General features: G+C 48.2%; 1 protein-coding gene across 1 annotated transcript in view; it reads left to right on the top strand.

The window, feature by feature from the left end:
* ANO2 (anoctamin 2) overlaps nt 1-24,374 on the top strand; it is a 335,850-nt gene that overhangs the window by 158,020 nt on the left and 153,456 nt on the right. The window contains exon 14 of the mRNA XM_068560881.1: nt 4,729-4,833. Coding sequence (XP_068416982.1) covers nt 4,729-4,833 — 105 coding nt within the window. The remainder of the gene's footprint in view (nt 1-4,728; nt 4,834-24,374) is intronic.

Genomic DNA, 24,374 nt, shown 5'->3' with positions numbered 1-24,374 from the left:
CTGTTGAAGTTGGACTGTGTGGGTGATTTTGTCCTATTGGTTCGAGTTGATTCTGGGGAGAAAGAGAGAGAGGAGAGAGGAGAGAGCTGTGGCTGGGTGTGGGGAGGTGGTGGGCGTACAGGTCCTCCTCTCCTACAGCAGGGCCTAGGAGAGGTCTCCAGGGAAGAGAAGAAGAAGCAGCCTGGCATCCAAGCCTTTGAGGGGACAGAAACAAGCTAAGTGTGTCTTCTGAGTAGCGCTGAGGAGGCCAGCAGGTCTGCCTGTGAAAGAGGAAGTGTAAACACACTCACACAGAGAAAGGCATCCGTTATGACTCAGTGCCCTTGAAATCTCAGTCCCTGGCAGGAGTGGGATGCTAAGCCATTTTGGTTTCTGCAGCCAGGTTTCCTGTTTCCTGTTTAACCCGATGAGCCATGGTCACTTCTGGGAGGGGCGTGATTTCAGTAACAACTGTGCAGGCTGAGAGAGAGGCCTGGCCAAGCCTGGGTTCACCCCCGGCGCAAAGAGCTGCCGGGCTCTCTGTGTGAGGTTACTGGGGGCGGGGCAGTTCTGCCACATCGAGGATGTGCCCCCCGTGTGCAAGCCCAGGGCCAGGTGTGGTTGAGAGGAGGGAGGGCAGCTGCGTTTTTCCTTCCATGTGTTTAGATTTTGGACTCGGATATTAAGCACGCTTTAAATTGAGTTAAATCTGAACATGACATCAGGCGCCTCCTGTGGACCAGGTTTTGGTTTGGGACGTGGAACTCCCTCAGGCGTAGTCTCTGAGCATCTCCAAAGGGTTGCATTCAACTAAGGGGTTGTCTGGTCTCTGAATAATTAGAATACAACGGTGAGTTTGAGAGAAATTCCTTCCGGTCTAAAAAATGTTTTGTTTTGTTTTTTTTTTAAACCAGGGTTTTGAAGACAGGTTGAATTTTAATGGGCAGCAAAGGGAGGAATGGGTGCCCACAGGAGGAAACAGCCGACAGGAGCGTTGATCCAGGGACGCTCAGGGTGTGGCTCAGAGTCGGCAGGATACCTGGAAGGTCTAGCTGGCTGCAGGGAACAGGGGTTGGGCTGCAGTCGGGGGCAGAGCAACAAATGCAGGCTGGTGGCTAGGCCAGGCAGGGTCCCGATTGCTGGTCTGTATCTCCTTAGGTCACGGGAAGGCATGGAGGGCAGGATTGGAAGGCATTTGTGACTTGCCCTAGGCCTTAAATGAAGTGTTGTGGGCAGATTTAGCCTACATTCAAATGGGGAGCAAGAGGATGGCAGACGCCACCTGGGCTTCGGGGAGGAGGTTGCAGGGGTCCTTGAAGGTCATGATGAGAACATTTTTTCTGTTTTAACCAGATGTTGTCTCCAAGTCTCAGGGATGCTGCCATGGCCAGCTGCCTGTAACCCTCAGACAGCCTTCTTGCCTGTGGTCTTTGCTAGGAAGCAGCCCCTCGGGAGTGGGAGCAGGGTGCTAACTCACACGGGGACCAGAGCCACCCACCCTCTGTCCCTCCCGCCTGGGGTGCGCGCACCACGCGGGACGCCAAGGAAAGCAACAGGGGCGGGGCTCAAAGCGGGGAGGAGGGGAAGGGGGCTGGAGAACCCACCTCCTGGGGCAGCAGCCCGTGGCCCAGGGGCCTCCCTGTGGAACCGGCTGGGATGGCCCGAGAGACCCCTTTGAAGCCCGTTGAAGGAGGCCTGCCAGACCTCAGGAGTCTTCGCTCTGAGATGGGACGGCCTTCAGCTCCGTGGCCTCTCTTGCCCGGTTACCTGCTGCACTCAGGCCCCACATGTCCCTGGGACCCCTCAGAGAGGGTGGTCTTGACGCAGACGTCCTCCCATCCCTCTCTCTCCCGCCCCTGTCTACCACGTCAGGCTTAGCTGCCCTTAACAGCTTCCTGTCACATAGGACGCAAAATGCCTTGCCTTCCCCCCCCCCCCCGGGCGCATGGTGGTGTGTTCCTCCTCCCAGCCCTTCCCGCCTCGCGGGCCTGCGCTCTCTCCTGGGCTCCTTCCAGGCTTTGCCCTGGCTCTTCCCTCTGCCCGGAAGGCTCCAGTCTCCACCTGCCCGAACCTTTCTTAGCTTTTCCATCCCAGCCAGAACGTTGCCCTCCTCCGGCTGGCCTTCCCTCAGTCGCCCTCCTGAAGCAGCCGGCCTGACATTCCTTCTGTCGCGCTTATCCCCACCTGCTGGTTTCTTATTTGTGGGTTTGTTTGCTTACCGTCATCTTCCTCCACTTGGAGATAAGCTCCTTGTTCGTAGCCTCAGAGCCTGAAAAAGAGCTCCCAAGAGCTCGGAACGCAGTAGATGCTTGATAACTCTTTGCTGGAGACATTTGTTGACTGGATCTCCGGGTTTACCTCTGTAGGTCAGCGAAGGCTGGTCCTGAGCTGGCCTGGGGCCTTCTTTCAGGCCAGCTCCTGAGGGGAGCATCCAGGTGGAAGTAGCTTTGTGAAATATTTCCCAGAGTCTTGGTGGGAGGGGTTATGTATTTGTGACGATTCGGCATCAGACCCCATCCAGGGAGGCCGTGTTTAAGGCTGGGTATATTGGAGCAACCCTCGCAGGGTCCAGATTCTGCTCTGGCCAGGAGCTCATTTGTCCAGGTCCCTGCCTTTGAGGAATCCTGTGACCTCACCCGACCTTCTTGGCTGCGAGCAGCGAGATCCTTGTCTGACCTGCTTCAGTTGGAAAGCAGAGCAGCCTGACACTCTGCTTTGAGAGCCTCGGACTCCTGTCTGTGTGCCAAGAGCTCTCAGCTTGTTCTAAACAGATGAGGAGGGTCTGAACTGGGGCCCAGAGTGCAGTGAAGTGGGCCACAGCCACCACCAGAGGGATGTGAGGACACTCTTCTACGTGATGTCATGTCTTTGGAAAGTCAGGGGCAGGTTGGGAGCACCCTACAGTCAGTAGGGAAGGCCCCTCAGCTCCTTTGCCGAGGATGACAGGATAGACGCAGTTTTCGCTGGAAGGACTTTAGAATCCAGAGGATGGTACAAAAAGGACACGGCTTTAGTTCTGTAGTTAAAATCTTCCATAGGAATAATATAGAAGAAAAGCAACCAAATTTCAGAGGCCATGGAGGAAAATGTCACAGCACATTTCTCCAAGTATTTCTGCAGGAGGTTAATCGTTGGAGGCGAAAGAAGTTTTGTGGGACGTGGTGGGTTGAAGAAGATTCAGCAGGTGTCTTTACAGGAGAACTTCTCAGAGCTTTTATTAGGCTCGCTGTGACTCTCAGGTGGCACATTGTATGGTATTTTCCAGTCTGTTAGACCCTGGAATCCTTTTTTAGCTGAAACCCTCCCGGCACACACGTTAGGAAATGCTGCGTTGGAGGATGGATGAAGGGGAGAGACAAAATGAAGTGAACTTCGCAAGCGTTTAGAGATTTCTGTGTTCTCCCCGTGGTGCCAATTACTGCGAGAAACAAAATAATGGAGACCAGGTAGTGGATTCTTATCTTAGGATCAAAAGATTCCCACATGCAAAACAACTAGGAAATAATAAAAGAAGATTACGTAATCGAGAACTACGTGTCGTGTAAGCTATAAAACCCTAGAATATTTGAGAGGGGGAGACGCCGCCAGCTGTGTTTCAGCAGGCAGAGAAGGTCCCATCTCCGAGGGTGGGACTGCACCGTGGAGCCCGGGTGATGATGGACAGGCTTCACAACTCTGGAGTGGCTCCTCCTCTGTTGTAGTGGTTATTCTTACTAGTCACGTGCATAGTTTCTCCCCTCCAGCATCATGGCATGTCTCGGGAAAGCCAGAGACAGGTCAGGAGCCTAGCTTGTTGGCTTTCAGAATCTCTGAGACGTGAGCAGTGATGAGGGAATGTGCGTTCTCTGTGTCCGCTGGGAGCTGGCTCTGGAATCCCTGCCTGGGAGTTCTCGGAAAATGATGCAGGAATGTGAAGTCCTTCTGCTGGTAGATATTAGTCCTTGGAAGCTGCAGGGAAGACGCACCAGTGTGGCCAGGTGTACACTGTTAAGTTCTCTTTGAAGTAAGTCACGCATCTTCCTGCCGCAGCATCTGCCTTGATGGGACTGTGGTCCTTCTGATGAGCCAGGCCCTCTTTCCCATGCCTGGTGACTCACTATCCAGGTTTACATTGCTGAGTGTCCCTGTGCTGTCTCTTGAGCATCAGTGTGCTTGCCAATGAGGTACTCACCAAGGCTGAATAGGAAACAGGTCCAGGCAAGGGAGTTTTAAGATTCCCTCTGGGCACCTTCAACTTTGATGTTTACTGGCGGCCATTTTTAGCTTGCAGAAGAATGGCGCAGGGAAGACGTTTGGTCCTTGCCCTAACTCCCAGCTGTGGGGCACATCTGTTTCTCCAGCTGGGATTTGGCTCATTGCGACTTAAAGTTGAGGCCTGAGGATAGATAGTGGGATGACCAGAGGTAGCCCCGGGCCTTTGGTCCAACTGCTGTGTGCAGCACTGGGCAGCTCTTTGTATCAGCTCCTAGTTAACGCTTCCTCTCTCCTTTCTCAACACTGGCACCACCCCCAGGAACGTGCTCAGGTTTGGTTTTCAGTGTGGTAGCAAGTGTTGTGTGTCCCCCTCTCCCGCCACACTGTGTCCCTGGTCTTGATGCCTCGTGGTTGTTGTGTGTAGTGTGGCAGCCCTTGTCCCATAGCATCTGACCCCATGACCTGGCTTACTGTCCTTGTGGTGTCTGGTCACACCCCGCGGGCCGAGGTGGCCCTCCGCCTGTTTACTAACCGCTCTGTGACTCTGGGTTTTAGGAGCACTCCCGGCCTGAGTATGAAGCCAAAGTCCGGGAGAAAATGCGGAGGGAGAGCGGCAAGTCTCTGGTCCAGAAATTGGGAACCGGTGGGACTGAGGATGAGGTAAGATGCTGGCGCCTGGTGCTTGCCTTCCTTTTTATTTCTTAAGATCCTATTGTCATTTCACTGGGAATGCCTTCGCAGATGGAGACTGGGCTGTGAGAAGGGCTGACAGCGGTGGGACAGGATGGAAAGAGCATGGCATCTCTCGTTGTCCCGTGGGCAGAGGTTGTGGGGAGCAGGCTTCTGCCATGGCCTGATTTGTCTCTCCTTCCCGGGTGGTGATGTCTGGATGAAATGGGAGAGCAGGTCGGAAAAGAAAGAAACCGTTTCAGACCTGGGTCCTCTGGACTCTTAGCACCTACACATCGAATAGCAATAGCAACCACCACCAGACCAACGAGCGCAACGACAGCTAACCTTTATTCAGTCCTTGCTGCGGGCCAGGCACTGTTTTCAGCACATTGTATCATTTTATTCTCGAAATAAATTTATGAGGCTGGTGCAATTTTTCTGTAAATGAAAACTAATGACGAAAGTTATGTCCACAGCTTAAGTCGTTGACTGGAGGTCACCCAGACAGTGAATGGTGGGTGGATCTGGGATTCCAACCCAGGGGAGTCTCTGACAGTCTGGGCATCTAACCGCTATGCAGGGATAAATCGAGAAATGGCCCTTAGGGCTGGCAGAGGCACATCCATGCCTGTATTTGCCTGAGCTGCTCATACACTCTTTCTCACATTTCATTTTCTCTGGATGGGCCTCCAAAGTACGGAGGTGATTGTGAGTCGTATTTCTGAGTTTTATGGTGGCATTCAGACATCGAAACAGAGCTTCAGGATCTGTGCTGCGATCTGTAAATACTCGCAGTGCCTGTGAGGTGGGGGGCTCCTCTTTGGCACCGCCGGTCTCATCTGAGTGCCACCCGTTTTTGAAACCAAGAGTGTGTGTGTGTGTGTTGATGTCTTTCCTAATCTGGTTCCTGAAAAAATTCAACGAGATCGACAATCTGTTGTTTTTACACGTGTCTTTTCTCCATCTTGGATTTGAATTAAAATTTCATTTAATTTTACATTCTTTAAGTTGGAACCATTCATGTTAACATGCAAATTTATTCAAGCACCAATACGGAGAATGTGGTGTTTTTAAGCCCAGAATACTAGCTGTCTTTCTTTCTTTCTTTCTCTTTTTTTTCCTTTAAGAAAGCAGGACTTAGAAGAGAAAGGGGGTGGCTGTCTAAGTTATTATTTCCCTAGATAAAAGTAAGTCCAAGACCGCCAATTATTTGGGGAAAAAAATGAATTCATTCTTAGGAAAAAGTAATCATCACCACCACCCTCATCAGAAAGCAAACATATTGTGTCCTGTCGGGTCTGGCAATCCTATGCAACCTTCTTTCTCCGCCCCAGGGCCATATACAATGGATACTTTTATGGAAATCACATATAACTTTTAATGACCGCTGCCTCATTTAATTTTAATTCCATAGACGGGAATGCCGAGGAGCTGGAATTGCGTACACTGAGGCTGTGGTTCTGATATAAACACTGCTCGGATATATATGCACGATAGGTCAGATAACTTTCAGGAACCATGAATAATTGAAAAACATCTGAATGTATTATGAATGATACATATGTTTATGTGTTAGCATTCAACATCTATTTTCATTACACTGTTGAGAATGTAAAGCTCAAAGCATCTAATGCCTTATAGGCACTGGGGGGAAAATGACCTTCCCAAATGAGCGGTGTAAGATAAAAATGGCCTGGAATTTGATTGTCAGCGTCCTTCTTGTGTTCCCTCCATCCTCTTAATATTGGAAATGCTTCTGTTCTTGCTGTAAATCTAGCCAAGGGTGGGAGATGAAGGGAGGAGCACATGTTGCTGTCTGATGGGAGGGCTGCTTCTCTTGCCTATGGGAAGAGTTGAGGTCGACACCCGTGGCAGAACAGGGCTCTAGGGTGGGATATTTAGGAGAGGCACGTTCTTCTGGGAAACAGACAAGGACCAAGAATCAAAGTCTAGATGATGGTCTTGGATGGGCTTCTTTCATCCCAGAGGCTCGCTGTGGTTCTGCCTTCTTTGTAACCCTGAGGCTTCATGTCCCATCTCTCCTTATATTCCTTCCTCTTGAATGATAAAAGCTACCATTTATCGAGGCCCAGATGGTAGAGGAAGTTACCAAAGACCACATAGCTGGTTGTGGGAGAGCTAGCAGTCATACTCAGCTCCACGTGATCCCCAAGGCCCATTGCTTCTCAAAAAAATTTTTTTAAAGCTATCAAGTTCATTTTATAAAACTTCTTTATAAGTGATTTAATTCTCAGACCATAACATTCACCCATTTAAATGATACAATTCGCTGGTTTTTAGTATATTCACAGTTTTGTGCTGTCATTCGCACAATCTAAGTTTAAAATATTTTTATCACCTTAAAAAGAAACTCTATACCCTGGGAAGCAAGTAATCTATTAATACTTTCTGTTTCAATAGGTGTGCCTCTTCTGGACTTCCATGTAAATGAAATCATGCAAAATGTGGTATTTCTCCTCTTTCACTTAGCAAAATGTTTTCATGATTCATCCATGTTGTAGCTATATCTGTTCTTCGTTCTTTTTTATTGCCAAATAATATTCCATATTTTGGATATACCCAATTTTATTTGTACACTCATCAGTTGATGGACAGTTGGATGGCTTTCACTTTTTGGCTATTATGAACAATGCTGCTGTGAACATTTGTGTACCAGGTTTTGTGTGCACGTATGTTTTCACATCTTTTGGATATATACATAAGAGTAGAATTACTGGGTCATATGGAAACTCTATGTTTAACATTTTGAAGGACTGCTATAATATTTTTCAAAGTGGCTTCACCATTTTGCATGCCAACCAGCAATGCATGAGGGCTCTTAATGTCTCCACATCCTCACCAACACTTGTTATCTATCTTTTTTATTTTATCCATTCTAGTTGCGTGAAGTGGTATTTCATTGAGATTTGAATTCGCATTTCCCTGATGACTAGTGATGTTGAACATCCTTTCACATACTTATTGGCAGTTTTTATGGCTTCTTTGGAAAAATGTCTATTCAAATCCTTTGCTCATTTTTAAAGGTGGGTTAATTGTCTTTTCATTATTGTATGAAGAGTTACTTACATAATCTGAACACCAGTCTCTTATCAGATACTATGATTTACAAATATTTTCTCCCATTCTGTGGATTTTTAAAATTTAATTGATGATACAGTTTGCTGCACAAAAGTGTTTTGATGTAGTTCGATTTAACTGTTTTTCCTGTTGTCATTTGTGCTTTTGTGTCATACCTACGAAACCACTGCTTAATCCGTTGTCAGAGATATACTGCCAGGTCTGCTTCTAAGAATTTTACAGTGTTAGCTCTTACATTTAGGTCTATGATCTATTTTGAGTTAATTTTTATGAAAGATATAAGTAAGGTGTCCAAATTCATCTTTTGCATGAATATTTAGTTTTTCCAGCCCCATTTGTTGAAAAGATTATTTTCTCCATTGAATTATCTTGTCAGCCTCATCAAAAATCAATTCACCGTAAATGTAAGAGTTCATTTCTGGGCACTCAGTTCTATTCCATTAATCTATATGTCTGGCCAATACCACAGTGTCTTGATTAATTACTGCACCTGGTGTAGTAAGTTTTGCAATTGGAATGTGACTGAATTTGTGCTTCTTTTCCAAAATTGTTTTGACAATTCTGGGTGTCTCACATTTCCATATGCATTTTATGACCAGCTTGTCAATTTCTGCAAAAAAAGCAAGATGGAATTGTTGATAGGGATTGAGCTGAATCTGTAGATTAATTCAGGTAATAGCACCGTCGTAACAATGGTAAGTCTTCTAATCTATGAACATGTTATATCTTTCCATTTCTTTAGATCTTCTTTAATTTCTTTCAAAAATGTTTTATAGTTTCAGAGTACAGGTCTTGCACATCTTTCGTTAAATTTGTTCATAATTGTTTTATTCTTTTTCGTGTGATTGCAAATATAATTGTTTTCTTAATTCCACTTTTGGATTGTTCATTGCTAGTATATAGAAATATTGTTGATATTTGTGTATTGATTTTATATTCCACAACTTTGCTGAACTCACTTATTAATTTTGGTAGTCTTTAGTGGATTCTTCAGGGTTTTTTCTGTTTATAAGATCATGTCATCTTGAAGAGAGACAGTTTCACTTCTTCGTTTCCCAGCCTGGTTGCATTTTTCTGTCTCTCCATCCTCCGCCCCTTCCCCCTTTTCTTCCTAATTGCCCTGACTAGAATCTCTTGTACAATGTTGAATAGAAATGATGAGAATTGACTTCCTTGTCTTGTTCTTGATCTTAGCCTTTCACCACCAAGTATGATGTTAGCTAGCTGCGACCTATTGCTCTTTAACTTTCTCTGTAAGGCTCCCCTAAGGAGAATTCATGTCATATCACCAGGTGGCCAAGCCCATCTCAGGTCTGTCCCGTCTCAGCTGTCACGTGGGGGGATTGGATTGTAGCCTCCGCAGTTCTGAGAATCGGTACTTTTCTTTGCTGATGTGAAAGAATCATGTTGGTCATTAGCCCATAACTTTGGGGGGCAGGCAAGCTCTTATTTATTTAGGTAATTTGGCCATTTTAATATCTTCTGTTACGATTTTCAAGGGTGTGGGCACAGTGAGGATAGTAAAATAGCGAGGTTAGATGTAATATTTATGGAGTGCTCACTCTGTGTGGGTCTTTATGGGTTTTATTTCATTTAAGTCTCAAAACCAGTATTATTTCCAATTTTATGTGTGAGGAAACTGAGGCTTATTTACCTAGAAAGAAGGAACTTGCTCAGTGCTTGTGTCTGGCCAGACGGTCTGACTCAAGAGCAATGCTCTTGATCTCTATGCTCCTCTGCCTTTGGAGTGTTTGCCCCTCAACAGATCCTCAGACACCTGTGAAGAATCATGGTTGGTTCTCTTCCTTATTCTAAAGGCAGGAAGGAACGTGGTGTTTGTTGGAAAGAAAGGTACGAGACAACCAGCGACCCTACATTTTCTTTAGTGGTTTTGTGTAAACTTTGGTGGCTCCCCCACTCTTAGGGCTGGAAGGGCCAGGAGCGAGGTGGTATCACCAGAACCCGGTGGGTGCCGGTGCCCTGCAGGAGGTGCAGCTCTTTCTGGAGATGCCGTCTGAAGCAGGTAGAGGGGGTGGAGGAGAAACACCCTGAATTTCCCCCTCCTGTCTTTGAGTCGAACGCCGGTGCCCCCCGTTGGTCAAATCTAACCACAAGTCAGTTGATAAATCATTCTGGGAAATATGGTTTTTAGGGTTCAGCGCCTGGCAGAGGAAAGGAACAGCAGAGCATAGATCCAGGGGGCAATGGCAAAGGACTGGCACAGAGGTCCAGTCATAAGTCAGCATCACTTTGGAACCTACTAGCCACTGATCCATCACTTATGCCAGGTCCTCCCACTGGGGAGTTGAGAGGCTGTTGGAGGATAAAAATGTGGTAGAAAGCACAAGAATGCTGCCCACTGACACGAGGAACGAACACATGAATGGTCAGGGACTCTGACCCTTCCCAGGCTGTTGAGAAAGTTCATGTGAGTGGGGTGGGTGTGCTCTGGTGTGAGCACGTGGGAGGGTGCCTGTGTGTGTGTGTCAGTGTGTGTGTGTGTGTGTGTGTGTGTGTGTGTGATGGTGCCATCGGAGTGACACAGGCGGGGTCAGATACCTGAAGGCTTCAGTGAGGAGGGAAACCATATTTTTGTGTCAAGGAGCAGGGAGCATGTGACAAGCTGGGGAAATGGCACCGGTGGGTCCTGAGAGAGTCTTCTACGAAACCCGTCACTAAAGGGACTTTAAAACAAAATCCCACTGAACTAGTCCCAGGAGCTTACCTCCCGGGCCTTGCCGTTTATCCAGGGTGGGCCTGGAGCTGCCTGCAGTGCTGCACTTAATGAACGTTTTATGGGGAACAGTTGCCAAGAGGAGGCCCGTGGATGGACGGGTGCTAACTTACTGCTCAGCGCACCACCCTGGGGACAATTATTTCAAAACAAAACTCATCTAAAGTTAAAGTATTGAAACATTTACGACACATGCCAAATGGACATGAATAAATTATGCATCGTTGAGGGCCTTTGCTGGGAGGCTGGGCAACAGCAGGAGGAGGCTGGGGGCTGTCAGAGCTGGGGCGCGGGGCTCAGGGTTCCCATCTGGGGGACCGAGGGGCATTTGTCAGAATGTCCTGTGGAACAGAGTTCCCTCCGGCCCTCTTTTGGAGGCACTAGAAACCTGATGACCATTGGAGGGTCAAAAAAAAATAATAATAATGACTCTCCATAGCTCTCTCAGACTCTTCTTAGGGATGAAGAAGGTTCCTCGTTGGCAAAGGGAAACCCTGGGAACAGAAAGGGACTCAACTGGTTGAAGCACCACATAGCAAGGAGCTGAGGTGAAGCTGGACCCTGGGCCCGTTTCTGGAAACGTTGATTTGCCTCAGTGCCCATGGCCTCCCCTCCTGTTTAGTCTCTGCTGTTCCGTGGGCTCTCAGCGTGAAGGCTGAGCTCTGCACCTTGGGGCCGGTCTGGGTCTCCATCCTCACCCACAGTCCTCGGGAGCTGACGGAATAACCGGTGGGAAGGAGGCCAAAGGGCAGCCGGAGAAGCTGGGCCCATGGCTCGCAGACCAGCCCCTGGGCGGGCAAGGACTGACCGAGGCCTGGTCGGCTCTGAAACCCTGCCATTTGTGCTGCTGACCCCGAACTTCTCATGTTTGGTAAGAGGGACAGTGAAACGGGGTCACTCTGTACAGTGTAGCTCCATGGGTGGAGCGCAGCTTACAAAGTAGAACTGCTATTGACGGCCGCCCCCAGCAATTTTGTGTACTTTCTTTTTTATTAATTTAGTTTAAGTTTAATTTTATTGATTTGTTTATTGATTGATTATTACTTTTTATTCATTGTTTCCAGTTCTGGCTCCTCCATTTCTGTCTGTCTGTCTCTCGGCTCTCATTCTGCCATCTCTCAGGGAGTGGCCCCCCTTCGCACCCATGGTTCCCCCCCACCCCGGGGCACCCTCACCCAGGGAAATGGGTCAGTGAACCAAGGAGCAGAGAAGCGGACGTGGCCGGGGACTGGGGAGTCACCCGTTTGACTGCAGAATGGGGACATCGTCTTAGGAGGGACCGAGGACTTGAGTTGGGAATTTCAGGGTTGGGCCTCCCTCTCCCTCACCGGGGGGTCCGGCCCCAGGCAGGCGGGGATGTGTGGACCTTGCCAGTTGCCTCCGGGCAACAGCTCCAGACCGGCCAAGGGACAGAGGTGTCTCTGCCACAGCAGCAAACGTGATGGGAGTGGAGCAGGCAGAGTCCCCGGAAAGCCCCCGGGGACGCTGGCTGCCACCCCGGGAATCAGTGTGGAAGGAAGTGAGGAAGGATGGAAGTTTCCTAAGAAGGAGCCTCTCTGCACAGAGCTTAGCACCGGCGGAAGCGGGGTTGGAGGCTAAGTCGGTGTGTGGGTGCGTTAACATTGCAGGGCTTTTACGTGTCACCATCTAAATTATACATGAGATCATTCTTCTCAAGAGGAATCCCACATTACAGTCTCCCTGGACTGCGTCTCTCCCAGTGTTAACTGCCCCCCTAGAGAGCTACAGTTAGCAGCTTGGCTTGTATCTTTCCAGACGTTTCCATCCGCACTTTTATTCTTGTATGAACTTGTGTTTGCTTTGGTTATGGGTTTCTTTACACACACACACACACACACACACACACTCACATTCAGGAGAGAGCCATGAACAAATGGTCTCATTATGTCAAGGAAGTTTCTTAAGTCAGGAAGACTGTTTCCCAAACTTTGGCCCCCCAGGGCACCCCGGGGTGCCACAGGGAACTCACAAAAGTCATGGCGTTTTTAAACACCTTTGAGGTCAGTCCAGCAGTGCCTGGCATCTGTCAGACACTGCAGGAGCCGCTACCCCAGCAGGGTCAGCGTTAAAACGCAAGACACGCCCCCCCCCCCCCCCCCCCCAGCATCACTGTGTCTTAGAGAAGCCGAGTTTCCTGTGGCAGCAGCACAGCTTCTGCACAAAGTTCTTGTGAAACAGAGGAGGCGAATGTCAGGTCCAAAGGGATTCCCAGGAGGGGGGAGCCGGATAGTGTCCTGCAGGTGGACACGTCCTTTCAGTGAGGAATTAGGGTGAAGAATGACATGCAAGGTCAGTGTTTCTTTCAGTTTCTGTGTATTTTTTCCTAAATGGCTACTAGGCTATCTGGACATAAATACTTTTTAAGTTATTTGGACTTAACTCCTCCCTAAATGGAACCTTTAAGTCTTTTTTTTTTTTTTTTTTCCTTTTTTGCAGCCGAGGGGCATCGTGTAAACATGACCGAGCTGTTAAGGGTACAGGGAACTGAGAAAGTTTGGGGACTCCTGCTGGGTAAAAGCTTTCTGTCCATAGAGGCTTAAGAGTGAAGGAGACGACCAAGGGCAGAGAAGTTTAAAAAGATACATAGAGAGTTTCAAAGACGCAGAAATTTACTTGGGGGCAACGCTCTGTGGCAAAGTGTGTGCAGAGGAAGTGCTGGGCGGGCTAGCTCCTTCCACACTGGCTCCTGGGCCTCTCACCCACTCCTCTCGTGGGCCTCGGAGGGGATCTGCCCCAGCATCTTCTCCCTCTATCTCTATTTCTCTCTCTTTCTCTCTGCATGTGTGTGTATACGTGTGTGTGTGTGTGTATGTGTGTTAGGAGGGGACTGACGGTTCCGATTATGGACATCCTTTAAAATCCATGAGATTTAAAAATAAACCCGACAACTCCTTATCCAGAAGACTTTGCTTGACTTGCAATCTCCGGGTGGCTCCGGCTTCACAGAGAAGGATGCCAGGGGAGCGTAGAACGTGCCCATAAACATCTCCCTTTGTGGAGCCTGTGAATTATCCATCCCAAGGAGAGACTTCGCAGGTGGCCCAGGCCATCAGATGGCGGGGGCCCGGGGGCTCTGGCCCTCTTCAAGTGACAGCCCATTCTCAGCAGCAGAAGTCCTGGCTAAAATAAGACTTTCTCCTATGCTCAGTGTGTACATTTCTACTGGCCTGCGTCTATATTAAGACGTTACAAATAAGGAGAGTCCCAAGGCCTGGGTTACAGTGGAGAAGCTGGAGGGAGACAGGCAGCCTGGGAAATGAGAGCGCAGTGGGACGGTGGGGGGCCGGGACCAGACCCTCATGGAAAACACAAGGCCCAAATATGTGCAAGGATGGGGAGTGTTGGAAGAGCCAAGTGGCTCACAGAGGCCAGCACATACCACTGGGATGTGTGATGTTTGCCACGATTGACTCGCAGTTTGGACTTTCCTTTCTTCGTCTAAATGATTTTTCCATATACGGCCTGAAGCGCGTAAATTAAATCTGTCTTTTGCTGCCCGGGCCAAGGCCGTTATTTCATGTCCCTAGAATTCACTGAAGCACACACGAGCCTGTCAGGGTCCTTTGCTTTCTTGCCCTTCGTGTGCCAGAAAAATCAAAGTGTTGGTTTAAAAAATTCCTCCAGGGTCAAAGGTGTTCTGACTCCGTGTGAGTCTTCGACATGATGTCCAGAAAGGAGCTTTCAAAGAAAACAGGTGGGATGGCTCTTTTGTGGATGGAGAGCCTTCCAGACTGTGCCCTTCCTTTTAGCCCTGATCTCCTGAGCCAGCGAGGTCGCCGGGGCCTCCGTCTCCGTACACCACGGAGGCCTGGCAGCCGGGCTCCAGCCGGTGAGCAAGCACCTGCCCCATCGCCCAGTGGACGCAATGTTCTTACAGACATTACTTTCTTAACTTTCACGAAGAATAAGGAACTAGGAAGAAAAGAGAAAAAGGTCCTCTCTTTAGGTTGCTTCAGACGCAGATCCTGAGTCAGTGATTCACCTGCAAGATTCATTCGGGAGGGGGAAGCCCCAGTAGTGGAGTGGGACAGTGGCAGAGGAGAGAAGGCTGCCGACAAAGGGCGCGTCGCCAGTCATGTTACCGCTGTGGGCAGCTGGCTCGTCATGTCACTGAGAAATTCTGGGAGCTGACCGAGAACACGCACTTCACGGTTCTGCTGCCTGAGAGGCGAGAAGCTGGGTACATGCTGGTTCCACCGGTCACCACTGAGGGAGGCTCCGTGTGTGTGTGTGTGTGTGTGTGAATTCCCCTGCACTTCTGGCCTGCTTTGAACACGCACATGAGCAGAAAAGGCTCCGGCCGCCAAAAAAGTCTTCAGGCAAAGCGATCCAGAGGCTGGCAGTTGGAAGGTGGAGCTCTCCACTCTGTGGTCAGGCTCAGGGAACTCTGGGGCTGACACCGGCAGTATGGCAGTATCAGGATCCTAGGCCCTAAAGTGCTTCAGTTAAGATCTAGCCAGAAAATCAGAGGCCCAGGACTTCAGCAGAGGGCATTTCGTACAGGGAAAGTTAATTCAAAAGGTGTCAGGATTGCCAACAAGCTAAACGGGGGTGGTGAAGCAACATAGAGGTCAGTAGCAGCTGGGGCTGGCAAGCCAGGGCGGGAGGTGGTGTCCCCAGAGCCCAGGGCCAGGGCCACCTGGTGGGAATGGAGCCCTGGTTGAAGCTGCGTGCTAGGAGATGCCAGCGAGGGAAGGGCAGGCCAGCGGGCACCGGAAGGATGGAGGAGGTGCAGCCGCGGCATGAAGCAGATGGACAGACAGGGGGAATACTCTGGATCCTCCTTTCCATCCACCTGCCAGTCTCCCTCCAGTACCTCCCATCGGCTGAATCTGGCCGGAAGCCAGTTGGCCAGGGAGTCTGGGAAATGTGTCTTCAGGGACCACTGCTCCTACATTATGAGTTAGAGGGAAGAACGGGCAGATCTGAGAGGAAGCAGGAGAGACTGGCACTGGTCACAACCCTGACATAACCCCCTGCCTTCCTCTTCCAGTTCCACCCCTCTGTCTGCCCCATGACTCTGTTGGGTTTGTCACCCCCAAAGCAGAATCTGGGAATGTCTAAGGAGTTTGGAGGGACTCCATTTTAGGAAGGGATCAGTGATCAGTGGGGGGGACACACTCTACCCCCTTGTTTGCCCCTGTTCTGAAGTTTCCTAGGGCTGTTCCTGTGCCTTTTGTTCTCCTATTCAGCCACAGAAGGACCTTCAATCCCTTGCCTCCATCCTGGGGGTCATTGAGGAGGCACCATATCTTTTTAGTTATATTGTAATGTATTTGACATGTAACATTGTGTAAACTTCAGGTGTACGGCACGTTAATTTGATACACATATGTCGTAATATGATTGCCATTGTAGCAATAGTTAGCACCTCTGTCATGTTACAAAATTATCCTTTGTTTTCAGTGGCTGGAATCATTAAGTTCCAGTCTCTTAGCAAGTTTGATGGTCATGATACACTATTGTTGTGTATACTCACTGTACTGTGCATTAGATCTCTAGGGCTTATTAACTATGTGCTGCAAGTTTGTACCCTTAAACAGCATTATCCTATCCCTCTACCCCCCATCCCCTGGTAACCACCATTTTACACTTTGTTTTTATGAATTTGGCTTTTTCAGATTTCACATATAAGTGATACCATATAGCACTTACCTTACTTCGTCTGACTTATCTCACCTAGCATAGTATGCTCAACGTCCATCCATGTAGTCGCAAATGGCAAGATGTATTTCTTTTTCATGGCTGAATAATATTCCATTATATATATTTATATATATTCCATTATATATAGATGTATATAATATACATATTATGTATATTTCACATATTCTTTATCCATTCATCTGTTTAAGGGCACTTACTTTGTTTTCATATCTTGGCTGTTGTGAATAATGCTTCAGTGAACATGGGGGTGCATATATATCTTTGAGATCCTGTTTTCATTTCCTTTGGGTATATACCCAGAAGTGGAATTGCTGCATCAGATGGTAGATCTATTTTAAATTTCTTGAGCAGCCTCTATATTGCTTTTTACAGTGTCTGCACCAATTTACATTCCCACCAACAGTGCACAAGGCTTCCCTTTTCTCCGCACCTTTGCCAACAATTGTTATTGCTTGTCTTCTAGATGGTGGCCGTTCCAGCAGGTGTGAGGTGGTATCTCATTGTGGTTTTGATTTGCATGGGAAGCACCACATCTTGAATGCACCCTTTTGTCTGTTTAATTCTCCCTTAGGCTTGCCAAGGTTTGGTTTTTGCTCTGTGTCAGTGAGGTAGGTTTGCTTACATTTTGAGGGACATGTTTCAGAACCTGGAGCATGCTGCATTTTTTTTTCTTTCCCAAGTTATTGCCATTTGGACATGTTGGCTTTTATCTGTTCAACAAGACAAAATGTCAGCATTACTAGAAAGAGCAATCTGAATAGATGCTAACCTTTTCTCTCCTCCTCTGCCCACCCTGAGAATCCCCCATGCTTTCAGTGCTTACCTCATTCCCTCTCCCAACCTCCTAGAAAGAGGCATGTCCACGTTATTGCAGATGGGGCAGCCCAAATGAGATTTTCAGGACTAATTATGCACAAAGTCCGCAGCAAAGCTGATGGCGATCCCCACTTCTTTGCTTACCTCTCTGGAGTTGGGTTCACTTGATAGCTTGGACTTAATACATAATACACCCAAGAACGTAGTGATCCCTATTTCGATTTTTTTTTAAAAGTAATTAATTAATTAATTAATTTTTGGCTGTGTTGGGTCTTCGTTTCTGTGCAAGGGCTTTCTCTAGTTGCGGCAAGCGGGGGCCACCCTTCATCGCGGTGCGCGGGCCTCTCACTATCGTGGCCTCTCTTGCTGCGGAGCACAGGCTCCAGACGCGCAGGCTCAGTAATTGTGGCTCACGGGCCCAGTTGCTCCGCGGCACGTGGGATCCTCCCAGACCAGGGCTCGAACCCGCGTCCCCTGCATTGGCAGGTAGACTCTCAACCACTGCGCCACCAGGGAAGCCCCCCTATTTCTATTTTTTTAAACATCTAAGATCAGATCACTAGGTGTATTTAATATTCATAGGCTACTGCCTGCTATGAGAATGACATCCCGCTCTCCCAAGCAGGCCAGATCTGGAGTCCAAGGTGACATATACACTGGAATGGGGTCAGTGGAGGTGCCAACCGAGAGGCAAAAAGAAGTCGGCCCTTTAATTGGAGCGGTGAGCAGAGGCTGCTAACTTACTTACATGTCTTACACTGTCTTCACATTTGGGGGCCTAGGAGCAGAGTGACACAGGGAAGGAGGTGATCCATGATTTAATGGGCCTTCCATACCTGTAATCTCTGTAAAACAAACTTCTTTGAAGGGAGAAACCCCAAACCCACTCCCTTTGGGCCTTTCTTATTTCTGTTATCTTGGCTTCCAGCCGAAATCCCTGAAGTGTGGTCGGAGGAGAGCCTCTGAAATGCAATTCCATATCTTCTGGGCTTACTCGGGCGTTCCATTTCCTCTGACAAATGAACACTGGCTTGTCCTCTGACTGGCAGGAGATGAGACAAGGTAGAAGAGTATCCCGAGCCTTGAGGGATACCCAGGGCCTCTCTGCAGCTCCCCACTGGCCCTCACAGCGGTCACGTCCTTTCCCCGTGTTGGAAGCTGGCTGCAGCGCAGCCTGAGCTAAGTGCTGGCCTTTGCAAAGGGGCAGCGCTTCCACCAGTCATTCCTCATCCACAGATTGTCCAAAGTCAATTCCTCGTCTGGAAGCTGCTGCTGTTGCTTTTTTTCAGAAATACTCACGTTGTCCCGGCAATACCACATCCAGGATTTTCTGCATCAGGATTTTACTTCTGCTTGGTCTAGGGCTGGTGGGCCCGTACTGAGAATTTCCAGGGCATGTTTCGACCATTTACATCCCTGTGGTGGAGCTACGTAGCCCTGGAAGGGTTAATACCCACCCAGGGCCAAGCCGTCCTGCTCATCAGTGGCCCAGAGTTTGCTCAACTCTGGGACCGTTGGACCCAGCCTCGTGGTCCCCCAGGAAGGCCAGACGAGGTGGTGTGCAGTTGACATCCAATTCGTTTTTATTATAATGGTGCACGGTCTACCAGCCAACTTCCATAACTTCTATTCTGAGCTTGGGCATCTGCATTGAGTTTAGAATTTGCAGGACGTTTGCCCTGGAAATGTACTCAGCCAAATATTCTCACTCCTTAGAGTGGGGCAACTCCCATGCAGGAATCTCAGAGACCTTGTCTATAAACATGAATGAATGAATCCTCCCAACACCACGGTGTGCTCTTTGCCAGCTGGATTATTTTAAGGGAAGTGACCAGCTCAGGGGCCTGTAGTGAGTCATGAAAGATCTCGCTCGGAACCAGAGAGTTTGGACTTCAGGGCCCTGGGTGGAGTCAGGGACCGCTCTGGACTCTTCCACCCCCAGTACTTGGAGTGTCAGGATGGGGGGTCAGCAGTCAGCACAGAAACTCTGGGGATGCCTGGCTGCCTTCCAGCTCACCACCTCCTCCTTCAGTGCCTTCCTCACCAGCCCCCGCAAACCATGGCTTGGTCAAATGAAGTAACTTTTGTTTTTTCAGTATATACAACTAATATATGCTAAATGTAGAAATTCTGAAAAGGGAAGTATAAAGAAGAAAAACAATTCATCCAACTTTTCATCTCCCAGAAAACCTATTGTAACCCTCTTTTTAATGTATATTGTCGCATGGTTGAAAAAAAATCAACTGTATATTTAATTTTATACTATGATTTTTGTCAGTCTGAGAACAAGTCCCAATCTTATTAAATACCATTCTTAAGCATCCTTTCGATGATTGCATAATATTTCATCATATGGATGCATTATAGTTTTCTTAACCTTTCCTTACCCTGTAGTTAACATAGGATGAACACACAGTTTTTTTCCTGAAACTTGGGTTATTTGGATTAATACATCGTATGAATGAGTCATAGTTCTCTTAGTCTTTACCTTATGGTTGAACATATGATGACCATACTCGTGCTTGTTATTTTAGGCGGAGGAGGATTGCGGGTATTTCAGGAGGGTTCTATTAGTAGGAGACATTGCTGGAAGCTCAAGATCTTTACTCAGTTCCTGGGTTCCTAACTGCACATGTTTTTGGGCTCGGTGAGGGAGCCCCGTAGACGCAGCCCTTGCACGTGACCATAGAGGCAGCCTTATCGTCATTGCCTGTCTTGCTGCCGCTCAGTCGTTCACGGTAAGTGAAGCTGGGTCGGGTCACTTAATTCATATCCTAGGACTCTTCCATCGATCGGGTACCCCTCTGGGAGAGCGGGAGGCCTTTGTTCTTCTTGCACGCGTGGCGGGCAGAGCAGATGTTCTGGCTCGTAGTTGGGTCATTCTCTTAGGCTCTGGGGTTCAGTTCTGGTCAGGGAGCCATTTCTCACATCCCGGGAATCGGTGGGTTACTTGTATCAAATCCTGGAACTGTTCACATCTTCCAACCCCACTGTTAATGTGGAAAAATGATTCTGGGGCAATGGATGGGTCGTGAGTGGCTTCTCCAATGAAGATGTTTCATCAGCTGAACTAAGGCCAAGTTTTGGCAGGGAAATCAGTGGGACAAATCGTGAGCTATGGTTTTAGCTCCAAGAGGAAATGTGTCCTGGTTGGTAAATCATCAACCAAAAAAGCATGAAACTGCTTGTGATAAACTTCTGGAAGCAATTTCACTCTGACTTCCGAGAAAGGGAGAGGATTTCTTGTTGCTGAGATGACGATTTTTTTTTCTTCCAGCTTTCCAACATGTACAGACAAACAGTGTTGACTTATGGAAAGTATTATTGATCCACAGAAGAGCACTTGATACATACTTTAATACGATGTTCTTTACTTTAGTGCCATTTTTCATCTGACTAGGAACTCCCCGATAGTCACTTTATCTCCCTGTAATACCAAGGGTGGACCTTCACGCCCTTTTGATGACTCACGGAAATGCAGTATTAGCCCCTAAACTGATCTAAGAGGGCTCTTTGGATGTGGAGTGCATTTGGTGTCTTCCCCATCTTTGCTTTTCCAGTCATATGTAGTTCAGGATAGTGGCTTCTTATTACTTCATGCTGTGATCCTAAACCGGGCGCCTTTGAAATTCAAAAAATGTAAATTCTTACTCAGAGTTAAAATAAGTAGATCTCATTAAAACAGAAGAAGAGGAAGGGAAGGGAGGGGGAGGAGGAGGGACTATAGGTACCACTCATGGATGACAGCGAGCACCATATTTTAACCCCATTCTCGGGAACTCCCTGGCGGTCCAGTGGTTAGGACTCCCAGCTTCCACTGCCGAGGGCCCAGGTTTAATCCCTGGTCAGGGAACTAAGATCCTGCAAGCTGTGCAGCGTGGCCAAAAAGAAAAAAAAAAATAACCCCATGTTATTAACCACATATTATAAAATAAGCTCCATGTTTTTTAGCCTTTATTCCATAAATGGAGTATGGGAGATATTTCTAGGTCTCTGGAGGCCCAGGTAACAAAACAAAGCTGGCAGTAGCACCAAGCCGGTCAGCCTCAGGGGTTGGCGGATGTTTCTTGAGCCTGGTGCCCAACCTGCTACGGCCTTAGCTCCGGCGGGAGGTCCCGGACCCAGCCTCCCTGACTTCTCTATCCTTGTCTAATCCATGTTTGACCAGCAGGAAGTGGAGCGAGCCCTTATCCAAGGTTCCTTCTTGACCTTCCTTTGGACTCAGAGCCTTGGACATGTAAGCAGAGACTGGGGACTGGTGTGAATTTGGCTAAAATGACTCTGTTTTTTAAGCCTTTGCTCATCCAGGGTCACTCTGGTGTCATCCGGTAGAGTGGCAGATAAGCCGCTACGTGGGAGAGTGAAGAGAATGGGCCAGAACTTTGGTGGGCCTACGAGAAGCAGGGAGGTTCCTCAAAGTCAGCAGCCTGTGGGCCAGATCCCGATATGGGATCTTGTTTCTTCTGGCTTTAGCATCTTTCCCCCGGTCTCCTGGCTCTGGCAGAAGCTGGGAGCTGGCAGACAGAAGGAGGGCCTGAGGTGGGTCCCCAGGAAAATGAGATTAGTGTCTCTGGGCCCACTGAGTCCTGATAAGAAGGGTTGCCGGGGGACCCCAGCCCCCAGGCTTTTTTTAGCCTATTTCTTGGATGATGGAAGAAGGATTCAGCCTGAGTCGTCCTTGTTTCAGATCCAGCAGAGGAGTTTGGCAGCTTGAGATCTGGAAGGTGGTCGGGCTGCCAGTGTGAATCACGCCACAGGGAACGTGGTAACAACAGTTCCGTAAACAAGCCAGGATCCCAGTCCCCCAGAGCCCCCGTGGGTCATCTTCCATACTTCTTCCAGGAAGCCCCATAAACCTTCCCTCTCTGTGCTGACCCCCTCGGCGGTTCAATTCATGCATTGTCACCACACTGGTTATAATGTTGGCACACGGGGCCCGGGGATTGAACATCCCCTTAACCACCTGCCAGAGTTTCCCCAAATGGGAACTGTGCCTTGCCTGTCTGCTTTCTGCAAGGAAATGTTTAAAATGCTTTGAGACCCCAAGAGACTTTAAAATACCAAAGTTTATTTAATATCTATGTCCTTGGGTTAAAAAAAATGAGTAAAACAAGAATAAATGCACGTGTTTTACTCTTGGTCAGTGACACCAGTTTTGAAAGACTCAGCGATCTCAGCCAGAAGCCTTGGAGTCACCCTTAATTGCTCCCTTCCCCTCCCCCCCACATCCGAGAGCCCCGCATCTGTCAGGGGCCACCCACTGAACATCTCTTGTGTTTGTCCCTTCCTCTTCATCCTCTCATCCCATCTTCCTAGGCTACGTCAGTGACCCCCTAACTGGTCTCCCACCTCTTATCAACCTCCCTTCCAGCCCGTTCTCTGCGTCTGTGTCAGAGGGATCCGTCCAGAATGCAAATCTGATTATGACACTCCCATGCTTAAAATCCTCTAATGCTCTGCAGAGTGTTTGGGATTATTTTCAAGCCTCTTGGCTTTACCCACAAGGCCCTACATGACCCACCTCTCCAACTTCATCTCCCACCTTCCCACATGACCTTCTATGCCAAGCGTTGCCAAGCCACTCACAATTCTCTGGGTGCGTCTGGCTGTGTCATGCCCCGGTGCCTTTGTACGTGCAGGTCTCTTTGCTTGGAATATGCTTTCCCCCTTTTTATCCAGCTCACTCCTTCTTGTCCTAGAAAATTCAGAATTAAAGTTATCTCCACTGGGAGCCATCTCTCACCCCCTGGGCAGACTTAGCTGTTGGCCCTTGTATTCATATCCTAGGGCTGCTGTAACAAATTACCGCAACCTGGGGGTCTTAAAACAACAGAAATTTATTCTCTCATGGTTCAAGATGCCAGAAGTCCAAATTAAGGTGTTGGCAGGGCCACACTCCCTCTGAAGGCTCTGGGGGAGAATCCTTCCTTGCCTCTTCCAGGTTCTGGTGGCTCCAGGCATTCCTTGGCTTGTGGCCGCATCACTCCACTCCCTGCCTCTGTTTTCACGTGGCCTTCTTCCCTGTGTGTGTCCCCTCTAAGGACACTGGTCATCAGATTTAGGCCCTCACACTAAATCTAGGATGAGCTCCTCCCAAGATCCTCAACTTAGTTTCATCTGCAAAGACCCTTTTCCAAGTCAAGTCACATCCGCAGTTTCTGGGGGTCAGGACTTGGATATATGGTTTGGGGAGCCACAGTTCATTCCCTTTAAGAAGGGAGTTTCCCAGAGATATTTATAAGCATTAATTGATATTCCTGTCTCTCAAGATGAATTCTCAAAGAGAGATTTCTCTTCTGTTTGACCTTGTGTCTTTGGCTTCTAGGCTGGCTGCATCTCAGCATGACCCTCTCATTAAAGTAAGAAATAGCTACCTACAGGCTGTTGGTAGGTCCTTTTCTTTAGCTTGAGCTGATACAGGCAGGTTTATAGGCAGAAACCTGGACAACATCACCTCTGGGAAGCCCATCCAGCTCAAGGAACCTGTTTCCGAAGTTTTGTTTGGGTTAGAGGTACATTTTTAGGCTAATTGAGTTCAAGGAATACCCAAAGGAAGGCCTTGGAATATTACTAATCACAGGGAGAAGCCCAAACTTGTTCACCTACATTCTAATGTATATGGTCTTGAGTATGATGATTATGTGCACATTTTCTAAGTTACCAAATGGCTGAAAGGGAGCAGTTGAACATTTCTGAGCATGTCTGGGCTTTGCCTGGATTCCCCGTTTTTCAAATGAGAGCTTGGCTTTCGTGGGAAGAGCTGGTTTTAGGGACTTAGTAAATTAAAGTGCCCTGCATTTGTGAGATCTACAGCTTTTAAACTCTGGGCCTCAGTTTTTTGTTTGTTTTTATTTTTCTTTAAACAGAATTGATAAGAACATAACTTCCAGCTTCCTGTTTTTTCTCTATCTGTTTGTGGTTAGAATTTGCCCCTTGAGTCCAAAAATCCCACCTGCCAATCAGTCTATAAATGATTAAAGTGGCCCTACTATGTGCTGTAAACTTCTCCATAGGCCTGGATAGATAAAGCCATCTTTTGACTATCTCATGTCCTTTGGAAACATGAAGCTTCTGTGGTTCAGAAGGTTTTGTCTTTGGTTACATGAGGATGTGAAAAGAATTTGGCAAGAGACCTCCAGCTCCTGTTTCGTCACTGTCTTCTCTCTCTGAGGTCTCCTATCCCAACCCACAT

The sequence above is a fragment of the Eschrichtius robustus genome, chromosome 13, assembly GCF_028021215.1.
Source record: "Eschrichtius robustus isolate mEscRob2 chromosome 13, mEscRob2.pri, whole genome shotgun sequence".
NCBI lineage: Eukaryota > Metazoa > Chordata > Mammalia > Artiodactyla > Eschrichtiidae > Eschrichtius > Eschrichtius robustus.
The sequence above is the reverse complement of the archived record's forward strand: the minus strand, read 5'-3'. Positions and strand labels throughout refer to the sequence as shown.